Source organism: Eleutherodactylus coqui, chromosome 11, assembly GCF_035609145.1.
Source record: "Eleutherodactylus coqui strain aEleCoq1 chromosome 11, aEleCoq1.hap1, whole genome shotgun sequence".
Lineage (NCBI taxonomy): Eukaryota > Metazoa > Chordata > Amphibia > Anura > Eleutherodactylidae > Eleutherodactylus > Eleutherodactylus coqui.
In genome coordinates, this window is record NC_089847.1 from 86,874,445 (window position 1) to 86,898,331 (window position 23,887).

A 23,887-nucleotide genomic window follows, 5' to 3' on the forward strand; every position below is an offset into this window, starting at 1 on the left:
TTTTTATTTCTAGCACTAATAATCTAAAACCCGCGGGACCCGTCTGCAGTGGGACTGTTAGGAAAGATTTCCCAGCTATACTTGTACGAAGGATTTATAGGGGTTGACTTATCAAGACATTCCCATTCTGTATGTATGGATGTCATAGGAGATTTTAATCTCTCCCCCCCATGGTATTGCAGGCACAGCTCCCATTTACTACAATGGGAGCTGTGCCTGCAATACTATGTCATGCCATGGCATATTACATGGAGCCATATCCTGCTCCATACACACCCACCAAGACAGCAGCCCAGCAAACAGCTGAATGGCAGGGTTTGAGCAGCAGACCCCCACTAATGAACTATGTGATGATCTACCAATAACGGGATAGGTAATGCTGGAAAACTACTCCTTGAAAAGAGCATATGGAATCAGGTTGTCTTAGTGAGGCAAAGCCTTTCAGTCCAGTTGATTTTAACTGACTACTAGACTATACCATGGCCTGAATGAATTAAAACCGCACCATTTTCATGTCCTATATGTATTATGCATTGGTGTTTTGACCTAATGCATTGTAATGTCAGGCCTGTGACATGCTGATGTTGTTGCAGCTCTTCTATACTCTCACTAGGTCATTGTAAAATGTCAGGAACAAACTGCATTTTATGATCCTATTCCTGTTATTTGCTGAGAACGAGCAAGCTAATCTGTCTTTACCCTTTGTGTATCCAAGATGGGAGGTCTTTGTCCAAAAGGTTTTCTTACATTCCTTGCGTCTTATATAAAAATAAGCGTGAATTTTATTATGTGCTAATTTTAGCTTTATACAATCTGAAATATTATACGCTAACTCATTATTTATGAGCTGCATATTCTATATATGGATCTCAGGTAGCCTCGGCCAGATGTGGCCTAATGCTTACCAAATGGAGAGTGTAACATCTGTTCCTCAGCGCTTGTTAGTATAATGCCTGTTAAATCATATTTAATACCCAATTTGTATTTCTCATTTGTCATGGTTCCTAATCCTTCCTATTCTTGTAAAACAAATCTATATATACACATTGTACATATATATTTGTTTTATTCATTTTTTTCACTACTGTTGATAATTACTTGTTGAAGATAAGTCCTTATTCTGGAGAAACATGCTATTACTTCAGAACTATTTAACTAAATCATTAAAACTGTAAATTAACCATCCCCCCCCCCCCCCCCCCCCCCATTTGCTGCATCCCTTCCTCAGGAGCAAACAGAGGATTAAATCCCACCAGTCAGTTGACTCATATATACTTCTCTCATCTTTCTTTGCAAACTCTGTAGAGGGTAAAAGGAAAAAGCAGACTGGGAAGAGGTGCGTGGCTTAATAAGTTTGGCTGTACTGGCCTGCATACCCGTTAGCATATTTCTCGTAGTACTCAGCGGGACTGTAACCTGCTGCTCCCAGGTTATACTGGGAGAAGGCAGACGCATAGGCTTGGTTGTAACTCTGGCTGTAGGCTTGAGATGCACCATACGGATCAGTATACTGCGCCATAACTGCTGCCGCTGCTGCCGTTCTTCTCCCGACAGGACTTCTGTCCCTGTATGCTGCAGGAGCCAAGGCTGTATTGATTGATGGTTGTGCTTGGGGTGCAGCAGCAGCTACGGGGGCAGCAGGCAGGGATGCAGCTGCAGCAGCCACCACAGCGGCTGGAGTGAGGCTTCTGTCATATGTAGCACGGGCACCAAGCCCACTTCTGTCGTAAAAGTCATAGGTGTACCTCTCATAGTATTCCCTTTCATACCATGAACGAGGGGGAAATGGGGAAAAAGGAGCTGGGGGAGGTGGCATGCGTCCACGGTGAAAATAATAAGCAGGTGGCGGTGGAGGGGGCGGTGGGGGAGGTGCAGACGAAGCTGCTACCACGGTTCCAGAAGACAGCTTGGAGTTCTTCGGAGCATTGTTGCTCTTCGACAGTGTAACAAAAATCTTCTGGTCTTCCAGTGGAGTATCGTTAAGGTGCAATATGGCATCCATGGCTTCCCTCTCCTTGGCCATGTGCACAAAAGCATAGTTTTTGACAATGTCACACTCTACAACTTTGCCAAATTTTTCAAACAACTCTTTTACTTGTGAAGTCGTCGCTCTGCTTGACACATTGCCCACATATATTTTGGTCGCGTTACGTATCTTTGATGTTGCATACTCCACAGTGAGATGAGACCCATAAAATTCTTGCTTATGCAGCTCACCAATGGCACGATGCGCATCTTGCTCACGTTCCATATGAACAAAGGCATAATTTTTGAGGATATCACACTCATTTACCTGGCCATACCTCTCAAAGAGCTTCTTGAGTTCTTCGGGGGAAGCAGATGGTGATACACCACCTACAAAAATCTTCACCATGGCTTGGCGTTCTGTTCTTGTCTATACCAATACTTTTGCTCCCCTTTTGGTCAGAAACAAAGAAAATAAAAACACAGCATTAATAGAAATAATGAAAATAGACTATTTGTATTTACGTATTTAAAACCCATTTCCCTACCGAAAACCTGCAGCAACTAAGTTCAAAAACCGTAGTGGCCAGATCCGCACCTAAATGATGTGGCTGTGTTTTTAACTGTGGATCTACTGCAGGATTTAACCGTTTTATTGTGAGATTACACAGGCGTAATTTAATTGCGTATTACGCGCACATAATACGAGGTGAATGGAGTCACTGAAGGTACATTGATCCATTCACACTTGCGTATATTCACTGCGTAAAATAAGCACGTAAAAAAAGAACGCAGCATGTTTATCTTACCGCAGATTATGCGCGACAGGGCCCTATTGTTCTCCATGCTGTACATACGCAAATACTTTGCATGCGTGCAGTGTTTTTACTCAACGTTGTTTAGAGACAATAGTAAGAAAGTTTAATCAAAAAAAATAAAAATAAATCAGTGAACCATGAAGCCAGTGTCCATGACAGCGTGCATGACAAACCTGGTGATACGCAACTCCACACACCAGTAAAACACTGATTTTTACGCAGCGTTGTACTATATGTTCTTGTGAGCCCGGCCTGCAGCACAAATAGACAGGCTGCGGATTTAGAATCTGCATAGAATTTTCAAAAACCCTGTGGATTCGTTGCGGAGATTTTCTGCACCATGTGAAGATTTTTTTTAAATTCCCTCCCCATGGCTTGTAATGCAAATGTTGTGGAATATCCACAGCATTTCTGACCTGTGTGAAGGCAGCCATAGGCCTCCTGCACACGGGCTGAAATTCCACGGAGGGATTTCCCGAAGAATTTCCGCCCGTGGAAGCTGCCATAGGATTAGAAAACGCAATCCTAGGCAGACGGCCACGATTTGTCCGCACAAAATCTTGCGCGGCATGCTCTATTTCTGTGCGGGGCTCGCAGAGCCCCGCACAGGAATCTCACTCCCCGGCCGACGGCTCCGGTCTGCGCATGCATCGGCAGCCGACACATCAAATATCCGGAGCCGCGGAAGTCGTCAAGTACGCGCTGGTCCCTGCAGGGGCGCGGGATGGGTCCCGCTGTGAGAATCCTCGCAGGCGGCCTTAAGTCTTCCAGAGAAAGCTAAAAAGTGGCTACTTTTTAGGGGGAAAAAACTGCATCTTTCCTGGTGATTTTCCAAGAATTTTTTTTTCTTTCCAATTAGGGCTCGTTCACACAGGCATATGAGTACAACGCTGCGAATATCACTGTGTTGTGCTCATTACAGCCTCTTCACTCTGCTGGCAGAGATCGCGTACGGGCTGCGATTGGCACTGCATGTTACAAATGTAACCAGTTAGGAGAAAACCACCGAAAACAAAGTTATAAAGTTCATGGCTTTTTTTTTGGCAAAAAGACATACTGACAAAATAGTGTGTGAAAGAGACCTAAGGTTCTGTTCAAATCTTGCTTGCACTTTCTATCAGATGTATGCTTAGGGAGTAATCCCTGAAGTATACCTCCAGTGAAAGGCTGTATAGCCAGCCATACAATGGCATAAATCACCCAGAGGCAGGCACCACCGATAAGAAAGAAAGAAAAAAACCATAGGAAAGCAGTTTAAAAAGCTGCGCTGACGCATTCTAGCCTGATAAGAGGATAAAGGGATACTCATTTGGCCACCATAGGATGCATGACTATATATTGATTCGTTTGGCATACAGTACATAGTATTTCTAGCGCTTACACTAAAGAATGCGTTTTCGCCGGAGTGGCCCTTTAATGAACGACTTGAGCAAAATTTAAAACAAAATATGTGTCCTAGTTTCAAAGATCACAGAACGCCGCGATATAAAAAGAACACTTAAATGTCCCCGTTTTCTAAAATAACTCGCCACATGAGCGGCTATATATTTGTAGAAGGCTTCTTTTTCTAGAGAGTAAATTCCTGGGAATAAACAATAACCTCTTACAGGGGTCTTCCCAGAGTGACAACTTATCACCCATCCACAGAATGTGATAACTGTCTGATTGGCGGGGACTGACCGCTGGAACCCCTAAATGATCATGAGAAGCGAGTCCCATACACTGCATTTGAATGGAGTGGCAGTCAAGCATACACACTGCTGCTCCATTTAAACTCTATGGAACTACCAAAGATAGCCAAGCGCCATTCATGCCCTGCGGTGCATATGCGGCATAAGATCTTAGATGAAACAGTGCAGTCGTTCGACGTAACAGAAGCCAGATGAACGCCATTATAGCAATTTCCATCCAGGGGTTCCATCTGAAAACAACATGCAGACCGAATCCTGGATGGCTGCATAGGTCATCATTGCTGAAATGGAGACTAAGGCCGCCTGTCCACGTCCGCGAGAGGGAATATCGCTAGCGCTACTCCGCCGCGGGAGAGGAGAGGGGAGCACTAAAAGGTCTCCGCAATGAGCCTATATTAATAATTGGCTCACCGCGGAGAATCACGGCAAATCGCGATTTTAATCACACAAGCGAAGAATCGCTATGATTGTCCGCTCGTGTGCGGTAGGCTGCGCTTTTTATAGTTACCCTATGGAAAGCGTGTCAAGCGAGCTCCGCGTGCGATTTATCGCCTGGAGGCATACGTTGGGTGATCTAACAGTGCACAGCCCTCATCTTCTCACATGCTTCAATGACAGAATGTTTTACAGTAAATGTCACAGGAGAAAACTATAATTTAGGTGCCATTGTAAAAACCGTATGAGAGCATGAGAAAGTAGGGTGAGGGATCCCTTTCTATTGAGCCGTTACAAAGACTCGTTCTTGCTTTGGAGTACTAGTGTGTCCACTGAAATTAAGAAACGGACCATTGATTCCAGTGTAAGGCTTCGCTTGGCCAGCAATGTCAGAGCAAGCGTCGAGTTCACAAAAGAGAACCAAACAACATGGAGTGCTGCCCTGATTCTCAATCACCTGGACAGCAGATCTCCCAAGTATTGAGGATCTCACGTCACATCTGAGAAGTCTGGATAAACCATGCGACGGAAGCTACAATGGCAGCCATAGTAGTTGTCACCCCAGTTACTAAGAAAGATACAAGCAATAGCAAGTTTTCTACTCAGCTGAAGGGAAAAAACACTCTTTAAATGAATTATGCAGCCCCAAGAAATATTTGGAAACTTGCTCAGGGTGCTGGAAAACCATTAAAAAAAAGTCATCCTTATACTTAATTCTCTGCTGCTCCCATTCTGCAGGTACTTGGTCCCCCACTGCTTGCTGCTGCAGCAAAGACATCATCAACTCTAGGGACATGTGACTGTGGCAACCAATCATCAACTCACTTATGTTGGTATATAGCTGCAGCAAACACACACTCCGTTGTTGGGAAGTCATCACCACTGCAGCAGGAATCTGACAGCGACAAGGGACTAGAGGAACAGGAGCAGCAAAGGATCAGGTGAAGAGTATGACTTATGTTCTTTCACCACCATGAGCAAATTTTAAAAAGTTGGGGGGTGGGGGGGTTAGGCCTCATGTCCATGGCGAAAATCAGGCCCGTTGCAGATTCTTCATGCAGCATTCCGCAGCGGGTCCCTCCTCTCCCGCGGACATGAGGCCTAAAAAGAATTACTTACCTGTCCGGACGCTGTGGATCTTCCCTCAGTCGCGGCCGGATCTTCTTTCTGCGGCCCGGCGAATGTGCTCGGCACGCCGGCAGCGTGCCTCGCGCATGTGCCGTGCACTCTTTTTTTTTTTTTTTTTTTTTAACTCCTGCTCTCCCGCGACAGAGAGCAGGAATTCAGTTGCGGGTGTGCCGCGGATCCGACCTGCACTAAAATGTAGCATGCTGCGGGTGCTTTCCCACACCCGCAATCCGCGCCTCAGGGGAAAATGACATCCGCAGGTATTTACTTACCTGCGGGTGTCCAATGCATCCCTATGGGGCGCAGATGACACGTGCGGGTGATCCGCTCCGGATTCTAAATGTGATTTTAACTGTGAACATGAGACACTGGATAACTCCTTTAAAGCCCACTATTTTTTACATATTAGAATGTAGCTCTGGATTAAACTGTAGGGCCATCTGTTGCCCAACATTAGGCCTCTCTCACATCCATAAGGACCCTCCCCACAATGTGGAGCTGTCCGATGTCCTCCATCCATTCAGTGTTGTCACGGGAGCATGCATAACAACTTGTCCTGGATAGGGCATCATTATTTCCTATGCAGATTTGCAGGCGGCTCCATAAGTACGCACCAGAGAATGGATGGAGATCTCCGCCATACAGGACATATTGGTGAAGGAGGAGCCTAAATGTGCAGTTTATCTCCTTTTACCCAATATGCCGAACGTCACAATAATAAATGAAGGCAGTGATTTTCTGTACACACAAGAGTCAGGTAGTAGAAGATCCCTGCATCTTAGCACCTCTTCTACAAGAACAATGGACAATACTTATCCAGAGCAGTGGAATCACAATATACAGTCTAGACCAGTGTTTCTACACTTCAGTCCTCAGTGCCCGCCACAGGTCAGGTTTTAGGGATATTCTATAGTAGGAACACCTGTGGCAATGTCTAAGGCACCGACAATAATTACATCACATGTCCAATACTAAGAAGATCCAGAAATCATGACCTGTGGGGGTTTGGGAAACACTGGTATAGACATACCCTTAGTCAGCACCTTTCCTACATGTGACATATTACTCACACTATAACCTGTTTAGTGTTCACTCTCCCCATCTCCATGCGGCTACACCCAGCCCTCATGTTCTCTCCTCCTTCTACGCTGTGCCCACCTCCCATCCCTTCTCCAGGTGCCTGGCAGCTCCCCACCCTCCTTTGTTCTCTCCCCGCTCGCTCGTCTCCCTCTTAAGTTCTTTTCTTCCAGTAGTGATGGGAATTGTGGTTCTTTTTGGCGAGTCGGATCATTTACCTCAGTTCACCAAAAAGAGTCGGCTCTTCATTTAATACTAATGCTGTTGTGTCGTTCTCTCTGCTGCGCATATAGTACATACAGCAGGAGGATACATTACACGTGGAACCCTGTAGTATGTATACTATATATAGCAGGAGGGGGGCACATTACACACTGAGCCCTGTAGTATGTATACTATATATAGCAGGAGTAAGGGGGGACCATTACACACTGAGCCCTGTAGTATGTATACTATATATAGCAGGAGTAAGGGGGGGGGAACCATTACATACTGAGCCCTGTAGTATGTATAGTACATAAAGCAGGAGGGGGGCACATTACACACTGAGCCCTGTAGTATGTATACTATATATAGCAGGAGTAAGGGGGGACCATTACACACTGAGCCCTGTAGTATGTATACTATATATAGCAGGAGTAAGGGGGGACCATTACACACTGAGCCCTGTAGTATGTATACTATATATAGCAGGAGTAAGGGGGGACCATTACATACTGAGCTCTGTAGTATGTATAGTACATAAAGCAGGAGGGGGCACAATACACACGGAGCCCTGTAGTATGTATACTATATATAGCAGGAGGGGGGCACATTACACACCGAGCCCTGTAGTATGTATAGTACATATAGCAGATGGGGGGGGGGGGGGTACATTACACACCGAGCCCTGTAGTATGTATAGTACATATAGCAGATGGGGGGGGGGGGTACATTACACACCGAGCCCTGTAGTATGTATAGTACATTGAAGCAGGAGGGGGTGGGTACATTAGCCCACTGAGTGATTTCTGATAGACAACTACTCAGGGGCCTTCTGCAGTGACAGGAGGAAGGCAACACGTTGTCATGTGTAGGTTCCTGTGAGCCTTCCACTGCGGGAAGTGCAGTCTGACATGGATTATATATTCGGAGAGAGTGCAGCAAACATTAAAGGGGTTTTCTTATTAGAAGCTACATTGTGGCAATGTGGATGAGCGGGGATAAAATGTATATTAGAAAACAAGTACCTCTCCGCTGACGCTCCAGTCATTCTATTTACTTCCTCTATAGAAGTCATGTGGTTATTTACCCACATGACTGCTGCAGCCAATAGGAGGCCCCGACACGTCATCAGAGAGGTTCAGTAAATAGGCTGGGGCTTCTACATTAGAAACCAATATGACCCGTTTACATGACATCACCAAACCAGAAGACCCGATGACATCACAGGTCAGATGCCATGGCACACTCTATATACAGTAAATATTAATGGCATTCAGTCTTAAGCTGGAGGAACTCAAAATTTAGGGGGAAAAAAAAAAAAAAAAAAGAAGTCGACAACTCCTTCAATGGAGTTGTCAGTGAGCGTCTTGGTTCAATACTAAATGTAGCTTACAGAAGCATCCTGTGTAACCCGACTATTGTGCCGTCACCAGATGCAGAATGACACGTTACCATCTGTGACATTTCCGACTACGGCTCCAGCTAAGGCCACATTTACACAGGCGAGTGCAATATGGATCTGAGAAACTAGGACAGATATCACACTTGAGAACATGTAATTTGTCTGCAAGTGTGACGCATTTTGCGAGAAAAATGCATCGCTGTAATGCAAGTTTCATGCACATGAAAAAAATTGCATGCTGTTCCAATACTTAGAATAGTAAAAAAAAAAAAAACGCATCGCACTTTAACGCATTTTTTTTGGCCTCTTATAAGAAATAATGGGTAATATTGCCCCAAAATAAGGCATGCTGCAATTTTTCTATCTCACAATCGCACGTGTAAATACACCCATTGCAAATAGCGGGTTTTATTTCTGTGCAAGTTTTGTGCGTCTCGCCCGTGTAAGTACAGCCCTAAGCATCCAGAGCTCTATAGATACAGGTCCTGAGATTGTCCTGCAGTAATGGTAGGGTGTCACATGACAGGGGTCAGGATTCCTGCCTGGAGGGGCAGAATAGCATAAGGGGGAGAGGTCTCACAGGAACACATTTGAATTGAGGGTTCTGTGATTACCATCCGCATGGAGGTTCTGTGGTAAAACGTGGGCATTGAAAGGCATTAATTTTAGAATTTCCCCTCACACTCACGGGTATGAATTGCATGTTGCGCGAGCGGAAGGAGTTGCAGCATGCTCTATTCTAACACGGATTCCGCACGGACGGCCTCAATAGACGTCTATGAATGCGAGCAATCAGCAGCCCATACACAATTACCTTTGTATATGACCTGACGGAAATGCTCACAGCTTGATAGGAGAATAGATAGAAGAGCTGGAGAAGGGGAGCGAGATCTTTGTTCAGCGCCGATTATACGCTGTGCATACGCGTACATGTATGTGGAAAACTGCATTCCTTCGCAACCTTCCGCGATCAGTCGCAATTATTTTCAGAGAAGGATCGCAGGTCTTAAGCTGCGGAAACCTGCATGCGGAATCCAACCTGTTTGTGTGAACCGGGCCTTAATATTAAATCAAGAGCCGGAAGATCGGGTTCTTTTTGGAGAACAGAGCCAAATGATCAGAGCCACCAAAAAGAGCCAGAATTTGCATCGCTAGGTCGGATTCTGCGGGTTGGAACCGCACTGAAGTGGAGCATGCTGGGATTTGCTTTCTGCACCAAAAGGTCCGCAAAACAAATCTGCATGCATTAATTCAGCTGCAGACGCCTATGTTTCTCTGTGGGCGGTTTGAACTGAGGATCGTCCGTGCGGGTGGCCAACGCGGATTCCGCAATTCAAGTCCACCTGTGGACATTGGGCCTTATTCTGCATCTGATGACGGCAGAGAGAGTGGATACAATAGTACCATATTGGGGGGGGGGGGGGGGGGGGGTGTTCTCACACAAACGGATTCTAATTGCGGAATTGTCATTCACCCTCCGCTCGGAGGATCCATGGCAAAAAGCAGGCACTGAAAAGCATGAACTTTCGATTTACCCTTCACACTCATGGATACGAATTGTGAATTCCGTGAGAAGACAAATTGCAGCATGCTCTATTTTGCTGTGGACTCCGCACAGGCAGCTTCCATTGAAGTCAATAGATGCCTACGACCCTCAGCCCATACGCAATTAACATTATTAACATTGCGTATGGGCTGCGGGTATCCACGTCATCTCTAAGCTACGGCGTTGGAAACAGAGAAAAAAAAAATAAAACACCCAAATTGCGCATGGCAGTCAGCAAACTGCTGCAGTCGTCCTCTGTACAGTTTAAGCAGGTATGCAGGGTCACTGGCCGCAATCCACTGCGGGCCTCCCATATGTGGTATCCGACTCATTCATGTGAGCCCGGCCTTACGCAGGATGATTCTTCTGTAAGCTAGATCTTGTATTGAATTAAGACGCTCACTCACAGCTTCCATAACATTTTGCAATCCAATTTTGGATTTAGGGTTTCCTAGGGGTTTTTCTCTTTCTGCCATTATACAATGGCGCCATCTGCTGGCTAGAGCCAGTACTGCAGTATGTGACATGCTGGAGAGGCCCCTCAAAAACAGAGTGGCCAGTAATATACAGTAGGCTGGACATCTTCCGACATCGGAGCTGTACAGCCTTCAATCAGAGTGTCTTCAGATGTCAGACAGTGGATTGGAAAGGGTTAAACAGGTTGTCCGACTTTTTCAAAGGTTTAAGCCTCTCCTCAACATATTCTATCAATATATAAATATACATTTCACCCCTCCACTGACATTAATGTATCTACTAATTGGAAAGCAGGTGAAACTCCGCAGCATTTCCGCTGCATGTGAGTATTCCCTTAGGCCTCATGTCCACGGGGGAAAAAAATCAGGCCCACTACGGATTCTACATGGAGAATCTGCAGCGGGTCCCTCCTGCCCCGCGGACATGAGCGCTTAAAATAGGAATTTAAAAGAATTAACTCACCCGCAGCGGGCCGGGAAGGTCTTCTCTTCTTCACGGCCGGATCTTCTTTTTCGGCCGGCGGATGAACTCGTCACGCCGGGGGCACATCCGCCGAGCAGAAGCAAGAAAAATCCGGCCGTGAGGAAGAGAAGACCTTCCCGGCCCGCTGCGGGTGAGTTAATTCTTTTAAATTCCTATTTTAGGTCTCCCGCGGATCCAGACGGCTTCCATAGGCTTCAATAGAAGCCCGCGGGAGCCGTCCCCGCGGGAGACCCGCACGAAAATGGAGCATGGTCCAGATTTTTTCATGCTCCATTTTTTTTTAAATCCCTTTTATTGACCATTCGTGGGTATTTATCTACCCGCGGATGGTCAATGCATCCCTATGGGGTGCGGATCCGCGGGCAGAAGAAGAGTTAAAATCCGCTGCGGATTTTAATTCTTCCTTTGCCCGTGGACATGAGCCCTTAGGCTGGTTCACACGGGACGGATTTGCTGCCGAATTTGCGTGCGAATTGTCCGCACGCGGCTCCTAATCGTGGGATTAGCCAGCAAAGTGGATGAGATTTTGTAAAAATCTCGTCCAGTCCACACGCTGCGGCCAAACCGTGCGGAAATGGCCATGCGGCGCGGTAATTAAAGATGCGGCATGTCAATTTTTTCCCGCAGTGGCCCCTCTCCTCTCTATGGGGAGAGACGGCAGCAGTAGAATCGCAGGCCGCAAAACCGTTCCAAAACCCGCAGCTGCGGTTTTGCAGATTTCCGGTGTGGCCAATCCGTGAGAATTCCACAGTACATCCGTCCCATGTGAACGCAGCCTAAGCGCTCTCATACAGACCACTGTTTCTTGCAGCATTTGAAATGCCGCTCTAATCACGGTAGAACGCCCCCATTATTTTTTTTTTTAAACGAGCAACCTGGAAGCAGTTTCTAGGCCCAGTTTTTGAGGCCCTTCTGCTCCATTTTTGCACGTTTTAGTGCACCTCATCACGATAGTGTTTTTTTGGGGTTTTTTTTAAACGCACTGTCAGACGCTGTACAATGCGTCCAAAATTGCGCTAAAATGCTGCGTTTTGTGAACGCACTATGTGAGACTGGCTTAGGCCGGCTTCACACAGGCATACGCATAATTACGCACCCATTTCTGTGATGGGCATTGCGTTCTTGTGCACGCATCTGGTTGTATCTTTTAGGCCGCCTGCACACGAGCGGAAATCCCGCCGCTGGATTTCCGCCGCTGAAAGTTTGCATAGGAGTGCATTAAAATACGCACTCCTATGCAGACGGCCGCGGTTTGGCCGCGCGAAATCTCGCGCGGCAAACAAGCCGCGGCATGTCCTAATTTTCTGCGGGGCACACACTCACCGGCCACCGGCTCCGGTCTGCGCATGCGTCGGCTGCGTGGCAGCCGGCACATGAAAGAGCCAGGGCCGCCAGGCGCGGGCGAGTACGCGCTCGGGTCGGATCGCGCGGCGAGAATTCTCGCTGCCGGATCCAACCCGCTCGTCTGCAGGCGGCCTTAGTGTGTGACTGCCCTGGATACTTACTTGCGCAACGTGCAAGCGGGCTCCGCTGATTTTAATGAAGTTTAGTTTAAGACGCACAAAACTAGGAGCGGGCTGCATAGCTTTTTTTGCCAAAATACACGTGTGGGCAGCCCAGTGAAATCAACGGGTTCTATTCACTACGTATTACGCACACAAATCTTGTGCGCGTTTCCCTAGAATGTGTGCGCCCGCCCGGGTCGCAGGTTTCCTACAACTTCTGACCTGAGGTGGATGGAGCAAGCACTGTGAGGCTGCACTTCCCTGCGTGGAATACCCACAGACTTCCAGTCACTGCAGAAGGCCCCCGAGTGGTCGTCCGTCGGAAGCCTCTCCGCGGGCTGTGTGCCCCCCTCCTGCTGTATGCCTATACATGTCGGGAGCTCAGTGGAAGCTTTGCACTACACTCCCCATTGTCCTCCCCCGTGAGCGGCACATGTCTCCTCTCCGGCAGGGCAGCCCTTCCCGCCTCGCTCGGTTCAGCAGGAGCCCGGCCGGCATGGTGGTGAAGGACCCATCACTCCCCCTGCTGCTCCCCCTCCACGCCTTCTTTGTGTCTTCTCCGTTCCCCCATGACGAGCCGCCCTGTCGCCCGCCGCCCCTGCCCGCGTCCAGCTACGGCGCCGCTTCTCCCCTACAACCAACGGCACGCTTGCCGCCTTCGCCCGAGATCACTCACCCGCTCCGCCGCTCCCTTCTACTCAGCGCTTCCACACAATCCGACACACAAAAGATGGCCGGGCAGCCCAGTCACACGCCGGCAACGCTGCATTTCCATGGAAACGCTCAGCCAATCATAACCCGCCGGTACCCGGCTAATGGACGCCGCGCGACCTCCTAGAATCCCCCCGTACCTTAATACCAGCAGCACCGGCCTGAGGCCAAACCGCACTGTGCCCGGGTCACGTGACTGTGGCTGTCGGGCGGGAAACCACTTCCGCTCAGTACCTCATGGAGTTCACGATGTGCTCTGCGGCCTCTAGGGGTTACTAGTATAGGTTTATAATACCCTGCTTACAGAAAGCTGCAAACCGGAACACTTGTAGAAAGCACAACCCAGGCGGCGACTATATACATATACATTCTCAGCTAGGCGTTCCTTACTTTGTCTCTTTGTTGTCTCATTCGGCTCTCCTGTTCGCTGTTCTATAGGGTCTGCCACGAAAAAGTAGTCCCACACCACTGTCTAAAGAAAATCTGCCTTCTTGCCCATAGCAACCAATCACAGCTTTCATCTCATGCTGCTGAGGTAAATTGAATGCTGTGCTGTGATTGGTTGCTATTTCTTATATTGTTGAGGTAAAATAAAAGCTGTGCTGCAATTGGTTACTATTTCATACTGTTGAGGTGCAATAAAAGCTGCGCTGTGATTGGTTACTATTTCTTATACTGCTGAGGTAAAATGAAAGCTGCGCTGTGATTGGTTGCTATTTCGTATATTGTTGAGGTACAATAAAAGTTGCGCTGTGATTGGTTACCATTTCTTCTACTGTTGAGGTACTATAAAAGCTGTGCTGTGATTGGTTGCTATTATACTGCTGAGGTACAATAAAAGCTGCACTGTGATTGGTTACTATTTCTTATACTGCTGAGGTAAAATGAAAGCTGCGCTGTAATTGGTTATTATACTGCTGAGGTAAAATGAAAGCTGCGCTGTGATTGGTTGCTATGGGCAGAGTTGTTTTGACAACAAAATGTACCACATCAGGCTAATTCAATGTATTTAATTGGGTATTACACACATATAATACGTGTACATCATGGCAATTAAAATTAATAGATTTTCGCTGTTGCACTAAGCCTGAATGCCCACGGGTGTATTTTCATTACAGAATCTGGAGTGGGCGTCCGCCTCCGGATTCCACACTAAATACCGCCCATAACATGCTATTGAAAATCGCTTTTCCCTGCCCATGAGTGGAAGTCAATTGCGATTTTCTGCTCATGGAGGGAATATCACAGCATGTTCTATTTCAGCATGGATGGCTTCCATTGAAGTCAATGGAAGCTGTCCGATTCGCGGCTCTTCCGCAATCATCATTGTGGAAAGGTCGTGGAATCCACGCCATTGCTAGCATAATCTGTGTTGCGGATGTGTGACGGCACGCCAGCCAGCACATCTTCAATACAGATTATGACAGGTACGCGGGTTCACCGGCCGGGCACAGCGTTGGATTCCTCTGCGGGATCCGCTCCGTGCGTGTGCAGGCGCCCTTACACTAGCGTTTTTTCATTGCGTATAATACGAAAGTAAAGAGCAGCATGTACATATGACGTTGCGTATGTGCGGCATTTGTATGCAACGCCGCTAAGCGTCATCAGGAAATCGAGAAAAAAAATTAGGAAGCCCGTGCCTCCGGACGGCGCGCGTGAGATACGCTGACATGCACAAGCTAAAATCATTGCCATACGCGGGTCCGCAGCGTTTTACCACACGATTGTGTGAGCCTGCCCGAAGGTGTATATATATTAGGTGAGACCATGGGTTGGATGTTAGGCCGGATTTACACGGACATAAGCACAATTGTGAACGCCAGCGTAATGTTTTTGCACTATGAATGGGGATTTTGGCTCATTAATTGGTGCATCTTACTGTACTTCTTCTGCCCGCAGGGCATGTTCATTTGCGCACAGCAAGCAAACGCACGATTGAAATGGCTAATTAGTTCCAGATAGGTTCTTTTCTGAGCGCAATTACGCAGTGTTTCACAGATCTTGCATATTGCACGCACATTTGCGTATCCCCCATTGACGTCTATGGTGCACATACACAGGAAAATAGAGCATGATCTATCTTTTTTTGCGCGAACAAAATGCGTGTGCAAAATACAAACCCATTGAAATCAATACATTGCGTATGCATGCGCAAATACGACGGTGTGAAATCGGCTGTATGGTTGGCCATTGACTTAGAGGAAACCTATCAGTGGTTTTAAAGGAGTTTTCCAGGCACCGCCAGGTTATATTGGAGTCGGCGCTGTTCCAACCACTGTGTAGTGGCCAATGCTGGTAATTCCAGGTGCAGCTCTCACTGAAATCAATGGGAGCTGCGCTTATAGTTGCAGGCTGTGATCTTATTGATTTCAATGAGAGCTGCACCTGCAATTACGAGCGCCGGCCACTACACAGGGGTCGGAGCAGAGGCTTCTGGTCCAACCCTGGTGAATCCCGGCGCTGCCTGGAAAACCCCTTTAACTGTACTAGACAGAGTACAAAGCAGACTACTAAATAACAGGTATTACCAAATATATGTTTGTAACTGTCTGATTTCTAAGCATATTTGCAAAAAACATTTTTAAAACCTTCTCTTGCCACATGCAGATATCTGCGGTCCAGTCCAGTGGGCAGTCCAGTCTCTCTTCTGGCTGTAGGTTTTAGCACACACTCGCCATCCCCAACTGCTGCTGCGTGACATCATTATGAGTGCGCTTTGTATTTGCGGCGCTGACAGCATGAGCCCGCTCAGCTGATCGGTCGGGGTCCCGAGCGACGAACTCCAGCCAATCAACTATTGATGACCTATCCTGAGGATAAGTCATCAATAGCATTCTCCCTGAAAAAAACCTTTAATAGTAACAAGGACACAAGGATGTTCCCATAGCAACAGGGAGAGGGACTAATTTCACGGAAAGCTCTCGTGCACTTACAGGCTGACAGATCTGCAGACACTGTGATACTGATGTTCACAGTCTGTGCCTCTCCTGCTGTTACAGTGTGTAGGTGTCTGTGCACAGATTCCCCACACACATTATACTGGGTTTACTAACCATTTGGTCAGGATGTCTCTAAATGCCTGATCGTTCTGGGAGAGCAGAGGAGTGGGCATTCAGATACTGCCTCCCTGTTGATTGCACCTGAGACTGTGCAATGCGGCATGAGAGGTAAGGACAAGGAAGTGCAGGACAGTGAACTACTGGCAGAATGCTAGTCTTGCTGCACACCCTCTCCCTGGAAGTGGACTGCAAACACCATTACAAGAGAAAAATGGGGAAAACCACCTGACAATCAGAAATTACAGACATGAAACAGGGAGCAAACAGCAACAAATAAGCAGGTAGGGAGAACTTGTTAGAAAACTTGTTGAAAATCCATAGAAGTGAACGGGGGTTAAGAAAGCAGCATATATCTTCATAATCCAGCCACTCTCTGACATTACAGTGGAGGGTGAAAACACATGTATTTCCACCTCTACATTGAAATTTGGGACCTGATTCAGGAATAAGGAGATCTTCTGAGATTTAGATATTGATGACCTAACTGTAGGATATGTCATCTATATCAGATCAGTGGGGTCTGACTTCTGCTATCCCCATCAATCAGCTATTAGAGTTAGTCAGGCAGCTGGGGTGAGTGCCTCTTCTTTGTATGCCAGGCACGGCATCACTCATTGTGTAGCAGGAATGCCTGGTATTGCAGCTCAATCCCACTTACTTGAATGGCACTGAGCTGCACAAAAGCCATGCGAGCAATAGATGTGACATCACAGGCCATTGAAAAGGTCATAGCACTCACCTGAACGCCGTGGCCTGTTTAAACAGCTGATAGTCAGGGTTGTCAGGAATCAGTACTCATCACCTGATAGCCTGAGGATAAGTCATCAATATGTGAATCCCAGAGAACCCATTTAGCTCCGCTGTCATACCCATACCAAGGAAACTTCTTTGTATTTAGAAAATCAGTGGATTGTGTTATTTGACGAGGAATGCCCAATCATTCGCAAAACACTATGTGACGCTCAGATTCTCCCCTCCAGGTTTTCTTTACATGGCTGCTGCAGAAACATATCTAAATGGCCCCGTGACCGCTGGAGTCACTCAGGCCTCAAGGGTATACTACATGAGGCTGGTGAGGCCAGCGAATGACTGCAGCAGTGATGATGAGGGTATACAGGTACATCCTAGCTGCAACTATATAAACAATGGCCAATGGACAGACCAGAGTTGCATTGCTGGAGTGACCCGGGATTTAACAGCTGGTGTTCCTTTTGTTATTTACATCGCCTGGCCCTCTTAGGTAAGATTTGGAACAACTCAAACAACCCGTTTAAGAGCACCATAGTATAGGAACAAGTGTACTCTCGTGTTAACTAAAATAATACAAAACATATTTGGCTAATAGCCAAAGAATATGGTCTATCATAGCCACTGACACTAGCCTGAAACAGCTGGGATTGATTCACATGGCAGCCCAGAGCCTAGTGAAGGCTCTCGGCGCTGGCGGGTATTACGATCTATTAAGTCCTGCCTACGATGGATAGGCTAACACTGAAATGCACAATATACTGCAATACAAAAGTATTTCAGTATATTGTACAAGTGATTGCAAGTTCAAGTCCCTTATAGGAACTAAAAAGAAAACAACTTACCAAATTTAATAAAACTATTAAAAGAAAAATAAAAAAATTAAAAGATAAAAAATAAAGATAATTCGTATCACTGCATCCGTAAAAGTCTGAACTATAAAAATATTGCATTATTAAAAAAATAAATACATAAAAAAATAAGAAATGCCAGAATTGCAATTTTTGGGGGGCACCCCATTTCCTAAAACAAAACATTGAATAAAAAGTGATCAAGAAACTATGTGTACCCAAAAATAGTACCAATAAAATCTACAGGTCACCCCTGCAAAAAACGAGCTTTCACACAGCCCCATTGATGGAAAAATGAAGAGAAATTGGAAATTTTAAGCAGTTTGGGGCTTTTTTTGGGGGGGGGGGGGGTCAGAAAGGTCCTTTAACATATAGGGTTCTCAAGTGTCTCAGTGTCTCCCCTACTGGCCTGTATTTAAAGTTGAAGAGCCCTGTTCTAGTTATGCATAAAACTCTGGATGGGACCATATAAACTGTGAACATCTTACAGATTCTTCACCTCACTCCCTCCAGAAGAAAGAGCTGCAAAGATTTGAAGGCAGCAGAATGTTATAATGAAGCTGCCAGGGACTGGAGGGCAAAGGGTTCAGTTAGTTAGGGGGCAGTGACCCTGGGTGAGGAAGAGGTGGAATTAGCATAGGAAGAGGTGGAGAGGAGGACAGCAGTGAAGAAGGATCGGGTGACTGACGCTCCCGGTTTTGTTTTTCGTCAGGAAGCATTTGGAGTCAAGGAAGGATGGGATGAGGAGTTCTGGAAGTTGTCACAGCTGTTGGTGTAAGCGGAGGGTCTTTCCATGCCAGCAAGGGTAATGGGCAAGGGTGGTTAGCAAGCCCAAGGAGATCGGGGCTTATGCATGCTTTTGCATATTTTGAGAATAGAAGCGGGGTTTTTATGATGAAGCATGGAAAGAGTTAATAAATTATTGAATGTTTAAATAGTTAAAGTTAATAAAGCTGAGGCCTACACCACTTTAAAAGACAGAAGTTGTGAAGTTTTTAATGTAGAGTAAGAAGGGGAGCAGTTAAAGGGGTTGTCCCGCGCCGAAACGGGGTTTTTTTTTTTTCAACCCCCCCCCCCCCCGTTCGGCGCGAGACAACCCCGATGCAGGGGTTAAAAAAGATCACCGGAGAGTGCTTACCTGAATCCCCACGCTCCGGTGACTTCTTACTTACCTGATGAAGATGGCCGCGGGGATCTTCTCACTCGATGGACCGCAGGGCTTCTGTGCGGTCCATTGCCGATTCCAGCCTCCTGATTGGCTGGAATCGGCACGTGACGGGGCGGAGCTACACGGAGCCCCATTCAGAAAAGAAGAAGACCCGGACTGCGCAAGCGCGGCTAATTTGGCCATTAGACGGCGAAAATTAGTCGGCTCCATGGAAACGAGGACGCCAGCAACGGAGCAGGTAAGTGAAAAACTTCTTATAACTTCTGTATGGCTCATAATTAATGCACAATGTACATTACAAAGTGCATTAATATGGCCATACAGAAGTGTATAGACCCACTTGCTGCCGCGGGACAACCCCTTTAAGAACAGGAGGAAGTGCCTCCAGTCTATGTAAGATCAGAGTAAAAGGTAAAGTCCCCTAGTGCAAGCACCGAATCATGACTGACTCCTAGGGTGACATCACATCGGGACGTTTTCTTGGCAGACGGTTTTTGTGGGGGGTTGCCATTGCCTTCCCCAGTCAAGATCAAAGTAGCTGATTGCAAGTCCTGCTAGGACGAACTCTAATCCAGCGACTTCCCTACCAAACTGCCTAGAATAGAGTGGATGCAGGAGAGACCAATCAAATGCAACTTTATGCAGCAGTGCACTTTGAGAAAAAATAAAAATAATTTTAACCTCTTCCAGTCATGCGCCATTAACTTCCTGAAAGCGGTACGTGGCACCCAACGCCACAGGAATTGTGATTCACAGCTGCCATCCTGCAGCAGTGCCCAGGATTGGAAAAAAATGTAGATCTTGGTTAACTAACCTTTGTCATGCAGTGATCGCTATTGATTGCAGCATCAAAAGGCAAGGTGACTCACTTTCGTGCCTAAGCATATGTTTACATGTAGCTGAAATTCTGTGGACTTTCCACAGTGGAAAATTCCATGGCAAAATCCACAGCATTTCCTCAAACGATACAGTCAACATCCGTACCACGCATGTGGAAATGCTGCAGAATTTGGCAGGGAATTTTCAGCTGTGGAAATTCCGCATAATTTCCACTATGTGTCAACGTAGTCGTAGGGTTTTAGAGGACAGCCCTATGTCGAAGGCATCCGGCACACTAACGTTTTTTGCATTCATGTTGTGAGTGATTAAAAAACGTACTCCACACAGATACCATATGATTCCATTTTTACCAATATGGCAAGATATGGATGTGGAAAATGGATGGCACGCAAAAATAAAAAAACAGATAGACGGACCACATATGGAGGCCACACAGAATTGCACACATAAAAAATTACCATGCTTTGCAGATGTGATATGGAAAAAGACCTGGGGGTACTAGTGGACTGTAGACTAAACTGGAGTAACCAATGCCATTCAGCTGCTGCAAAGGCAAATAAAGTCTTGGGGTGCATTAAAAGAGGTATAGGGGCGAGGGAAGAGAACATTATCCTCCCACTATATAAGGCACTTGACAGTTCTGGTCACCGCTGCTCAGAAAAGGTGTTACAGTACTGGAGAGGGTTCAAAGAAGAGCGACTAAACTAATACATGGAATTACGGGACTGGCATACCCAGAGAGGCTATCCAAACTGGGATTATTTACTCTAGAAAAAAAAAAGGTTAAGGGGCGACCAAATAACTATGTATAAATACATGAGGGGACGATACAAGGATCTCTCCCATGATCTGTTTATACCCAGCACTGCGACGGTAACAAGAGGGCATCCGCTACGTTTAGAGGAAAGCAGGTTTCATCACCAACATAGAAAGAGGTTCTTTACTGTATGAGCAGTGAGACTGTGGAACGCTCTGCCGGAGGACGTAGTGATGGCAAAATCCATCGAGGAGTTTAAAGGGGACTTGATGTCTTTCTGGAGAGGAAGGATATGATAGGTTATAAATCTAAGGTTAACTGTTAATCCTGGTATATAGGCAGGTAGGAACTTAGGGGTTGATCCAGGGAACAGTCTGATTGCCATTAGGGAGTTGGGAAGGAATTTTTTCCCCAAAAGGGCTATTGGCTTCTGCTCTTGGGGTTTTTTGCCTTCCTCTGGATCAACAACACAGGAGGATAAACAGGCTGTACTAGATGGACATTGTCTTCATTCGGCCTTACGAACTATGTTACTATGGTAACATTGGCAATTGTATTCACACTCAATTGTTGAGGTTTAATAAAAACCACATCAGCAAAACTATGCATTTTTACAGTAGTTCCCCTGTGGTTGTGAGCTGTCCTTTGTCCTGTTATTTTGTCTTGTGTCATATACAAATCTGACAGAAAAACAAATTATGCCGCGTTCCATGAGGTCTTGTTCACACAAGTGTGATCTTAGTGCATAATAGGCGCGTGAAAAGATCACGTCTAATAGAACTTATGGTTTCCTATGAAAACGTACAGATGAAGAAATTTTAGACATGCAAACAACTCGCACCTAGCAAAGATAGGACATGCGTGTGCAAAGCCCGCAACTAAGGTCGGTGCTGCGTGAAAAGATAGGACCTGACCTATCTTTAATGCGTGCTGCACAAGAGTTTCCAAAGACTCCTATGGGAGCTGGATAATAGGCACCACACAGCTCCTGATCGTGTAAACAGGCAATTTCACTACTAATTTAGCTCAAGACTTAATAGCTGGGAAATCACTCGGAAATCACGCTATTTTTAATGCAGTATAGCCGAGATCTTTTCATGCGCCTGTACTGTGCTAAAACCACGCTCGTGTGAACGAGGCCTAAGATGGAGTTACTCTACCCTAGAAGCATCAATCATTTGATCCGCATTCACATGGTTCCAATCCGTTTCTGTCTAAACAAAGAGCGTGAAACTGCCAATGATATTATAACTGATGAAGTGGAATCGGACAGGGTTCCAAATGCTGACTTTTACCCAATTCATTCAAGAACAAAAAAGCATGGAAGATTTTTTGATAATAGTAGAAAAAGAATTGAGAAAATTATGGAATGCAGAATAAAATATCAATCTACATTGTCTTATAAAGAAAACCGAGCATGCAGAGAATTGGAGAAAAATCAATGTATTATTACTTGCCGTCCGGATAAAGGCGAAGCTATTGCCATTTGGGATACAAATTTATATACTAAACAAATCATGTCCATGTGAAATGATGAATCTGTGTATGGAAAATGATCCAACATCGGATATAAGAAGGAAACCGAATAATATATTGGAAGAAGGAGAAGATCTCGGAATTATCGATCAAAAACAAGCAGATCGTTTTAATGTATCAAAAGCAGCAAGTCCAATCTTTTATGATTTGCTGAAGCCCCACAATGGAGTATTTCCGCCCCTATGAGGCCAGTGATATCAGCTGGAGGTTCCATTGCAGAACCATTATCAAATTAGCTGGACAGTCATTTACAACCAAGGGTTAACAGAATACCTGGTTTTATTAAGGACACAAATGAACTTTTGAAAATAATGGACACCATCAGTTCGAGTATAAAGGAATAACGTGATGCATCTGTGCTTTATATCTCCATCCCACATGATCGGGCCATTTCTGTTCGAACTTACCACCTACAAAAATATGCAGAGTATTCTGAGGAGTACATTTTTACATTTTGACCGTGGCAGATTTTCTTTTGAAAATGAATTACTTTTTGTTCAATAATAAAAACAAGGTTGCCCTATGGGCTCTTCTTTCTCCCCCTCCTTTATGTTCCACATTGGTATATTTATTGTGATAGCAATCCATTTGGGGGGACATATGCTGGTACGGACGTTACATAACTGATCTCTTCCTTATTTGAGGCAGTTGTCTGAGTATTTTTTCAATACACTTTAGCCTATTTTCCTGCAATGTTGATTTGGAGGAAGGCAAAACCCCCCAATGAGGTAGAATATAATTTTCCTTATTTAAAAGGAAAAAAAAATCCTTCTTACTCCAAAAATTCCTTCTTACTCCAATCTGGCAATCACAATAATCTATAGATCACCGACCTTCTGATGTAATCAGTAACTATAACATGTAATATCGTAATGCTCAAGAAGGGCATCCAGACCCCTCTTAAACTCTTTTAGTGAATTTGTTAAGGCCCATTTAGACGGGACAAATGTCGGGCAAACGATGCCCGACACTCGTCCCCGCACATACTCGCTCTGGTGCTGCTGCACGGGAGCTAGTATCGCTAGCTCACCGCAGGGCAGCTGGAGATTTCTCTCCTCCCTCTCCCCCGCCTCTCTCCATTGGCTTAACATAGCGGCCGTTCAGTACTGAATGGCTGCTACTTACACTGAACGATCAGCTCATCACCCATCGTTTATGCTGCATAAACGATGGATGATGAGCTGAACGATCATCGTTTAGTGTAATTAGCAGCTGTTCAGTACTGAACAGCCGCTATGTTAAGTCAATGGAGAGGGGTGGGGGAGAGCGAGGAGTGAAATCTCCTGCAGCCTCCCCGCCCCGCTGCTGGCTGCTCTGTGCTACCACGGGAGTAAGTATGTGCGGGGACAAGTGTCGGGCATCGTTTGCCCAACATTCGTCCCATCTAAATGGACCTGAAGTCTTATTCTATTTGGCAATGAGTCTCTATTTTTCCACCTTTGCTGCATTTATCTGATTTTTACATACCTTATTTTTCCTTATACGTT

At 45.9% G+C, this 23,887-nt stretch overlaps 1 protein-coding gene across 9 annotated transcripts in view; it reads right to left on the reverse strand.

Annotated features, from left to right (window-relative positions):
• The window catches only part of LOC136582126 (RNA-binding protein 4-like), a 28,245-nt gene extending 14,320 nt beyond the window's left edge, over positions 1 to 13,925 (reverse strand). Inside the window, exons 1-2 of one of the 9 annotated variants that reach the window (XR_010787139.1) lie at positions 13,833 to 13,858; positions 2,304 to 2,417 (exon numbers count right to left, since the gene is read on the reverse strand). Coding sequence is in view for 4 of the 9 variants with exons in the window: in XM_066582940.1 (XP_066439037.1) it covers positions 1,346 to 2,374 (1,029 nt within the window). In the remaining 5 variants the exon portion in view is untranslated. Of the gene's footprint in view, positions 1 to 1,208; positions 2,418 to 8,343; positions 8,390 to 13,407; positions 13,536 to 13,582; positions 13,687 to 13,832 lie in introns of those variants that run through there. The other 8 variants (XR_010787136.1, XR_010787135.1, XR_010787137.1 and 5 more) reach the window with 8 other exon arrangements.
• Between the last annotated feature and the right edge of the window lie 9,962 nt (positions 13,926 to 23,887).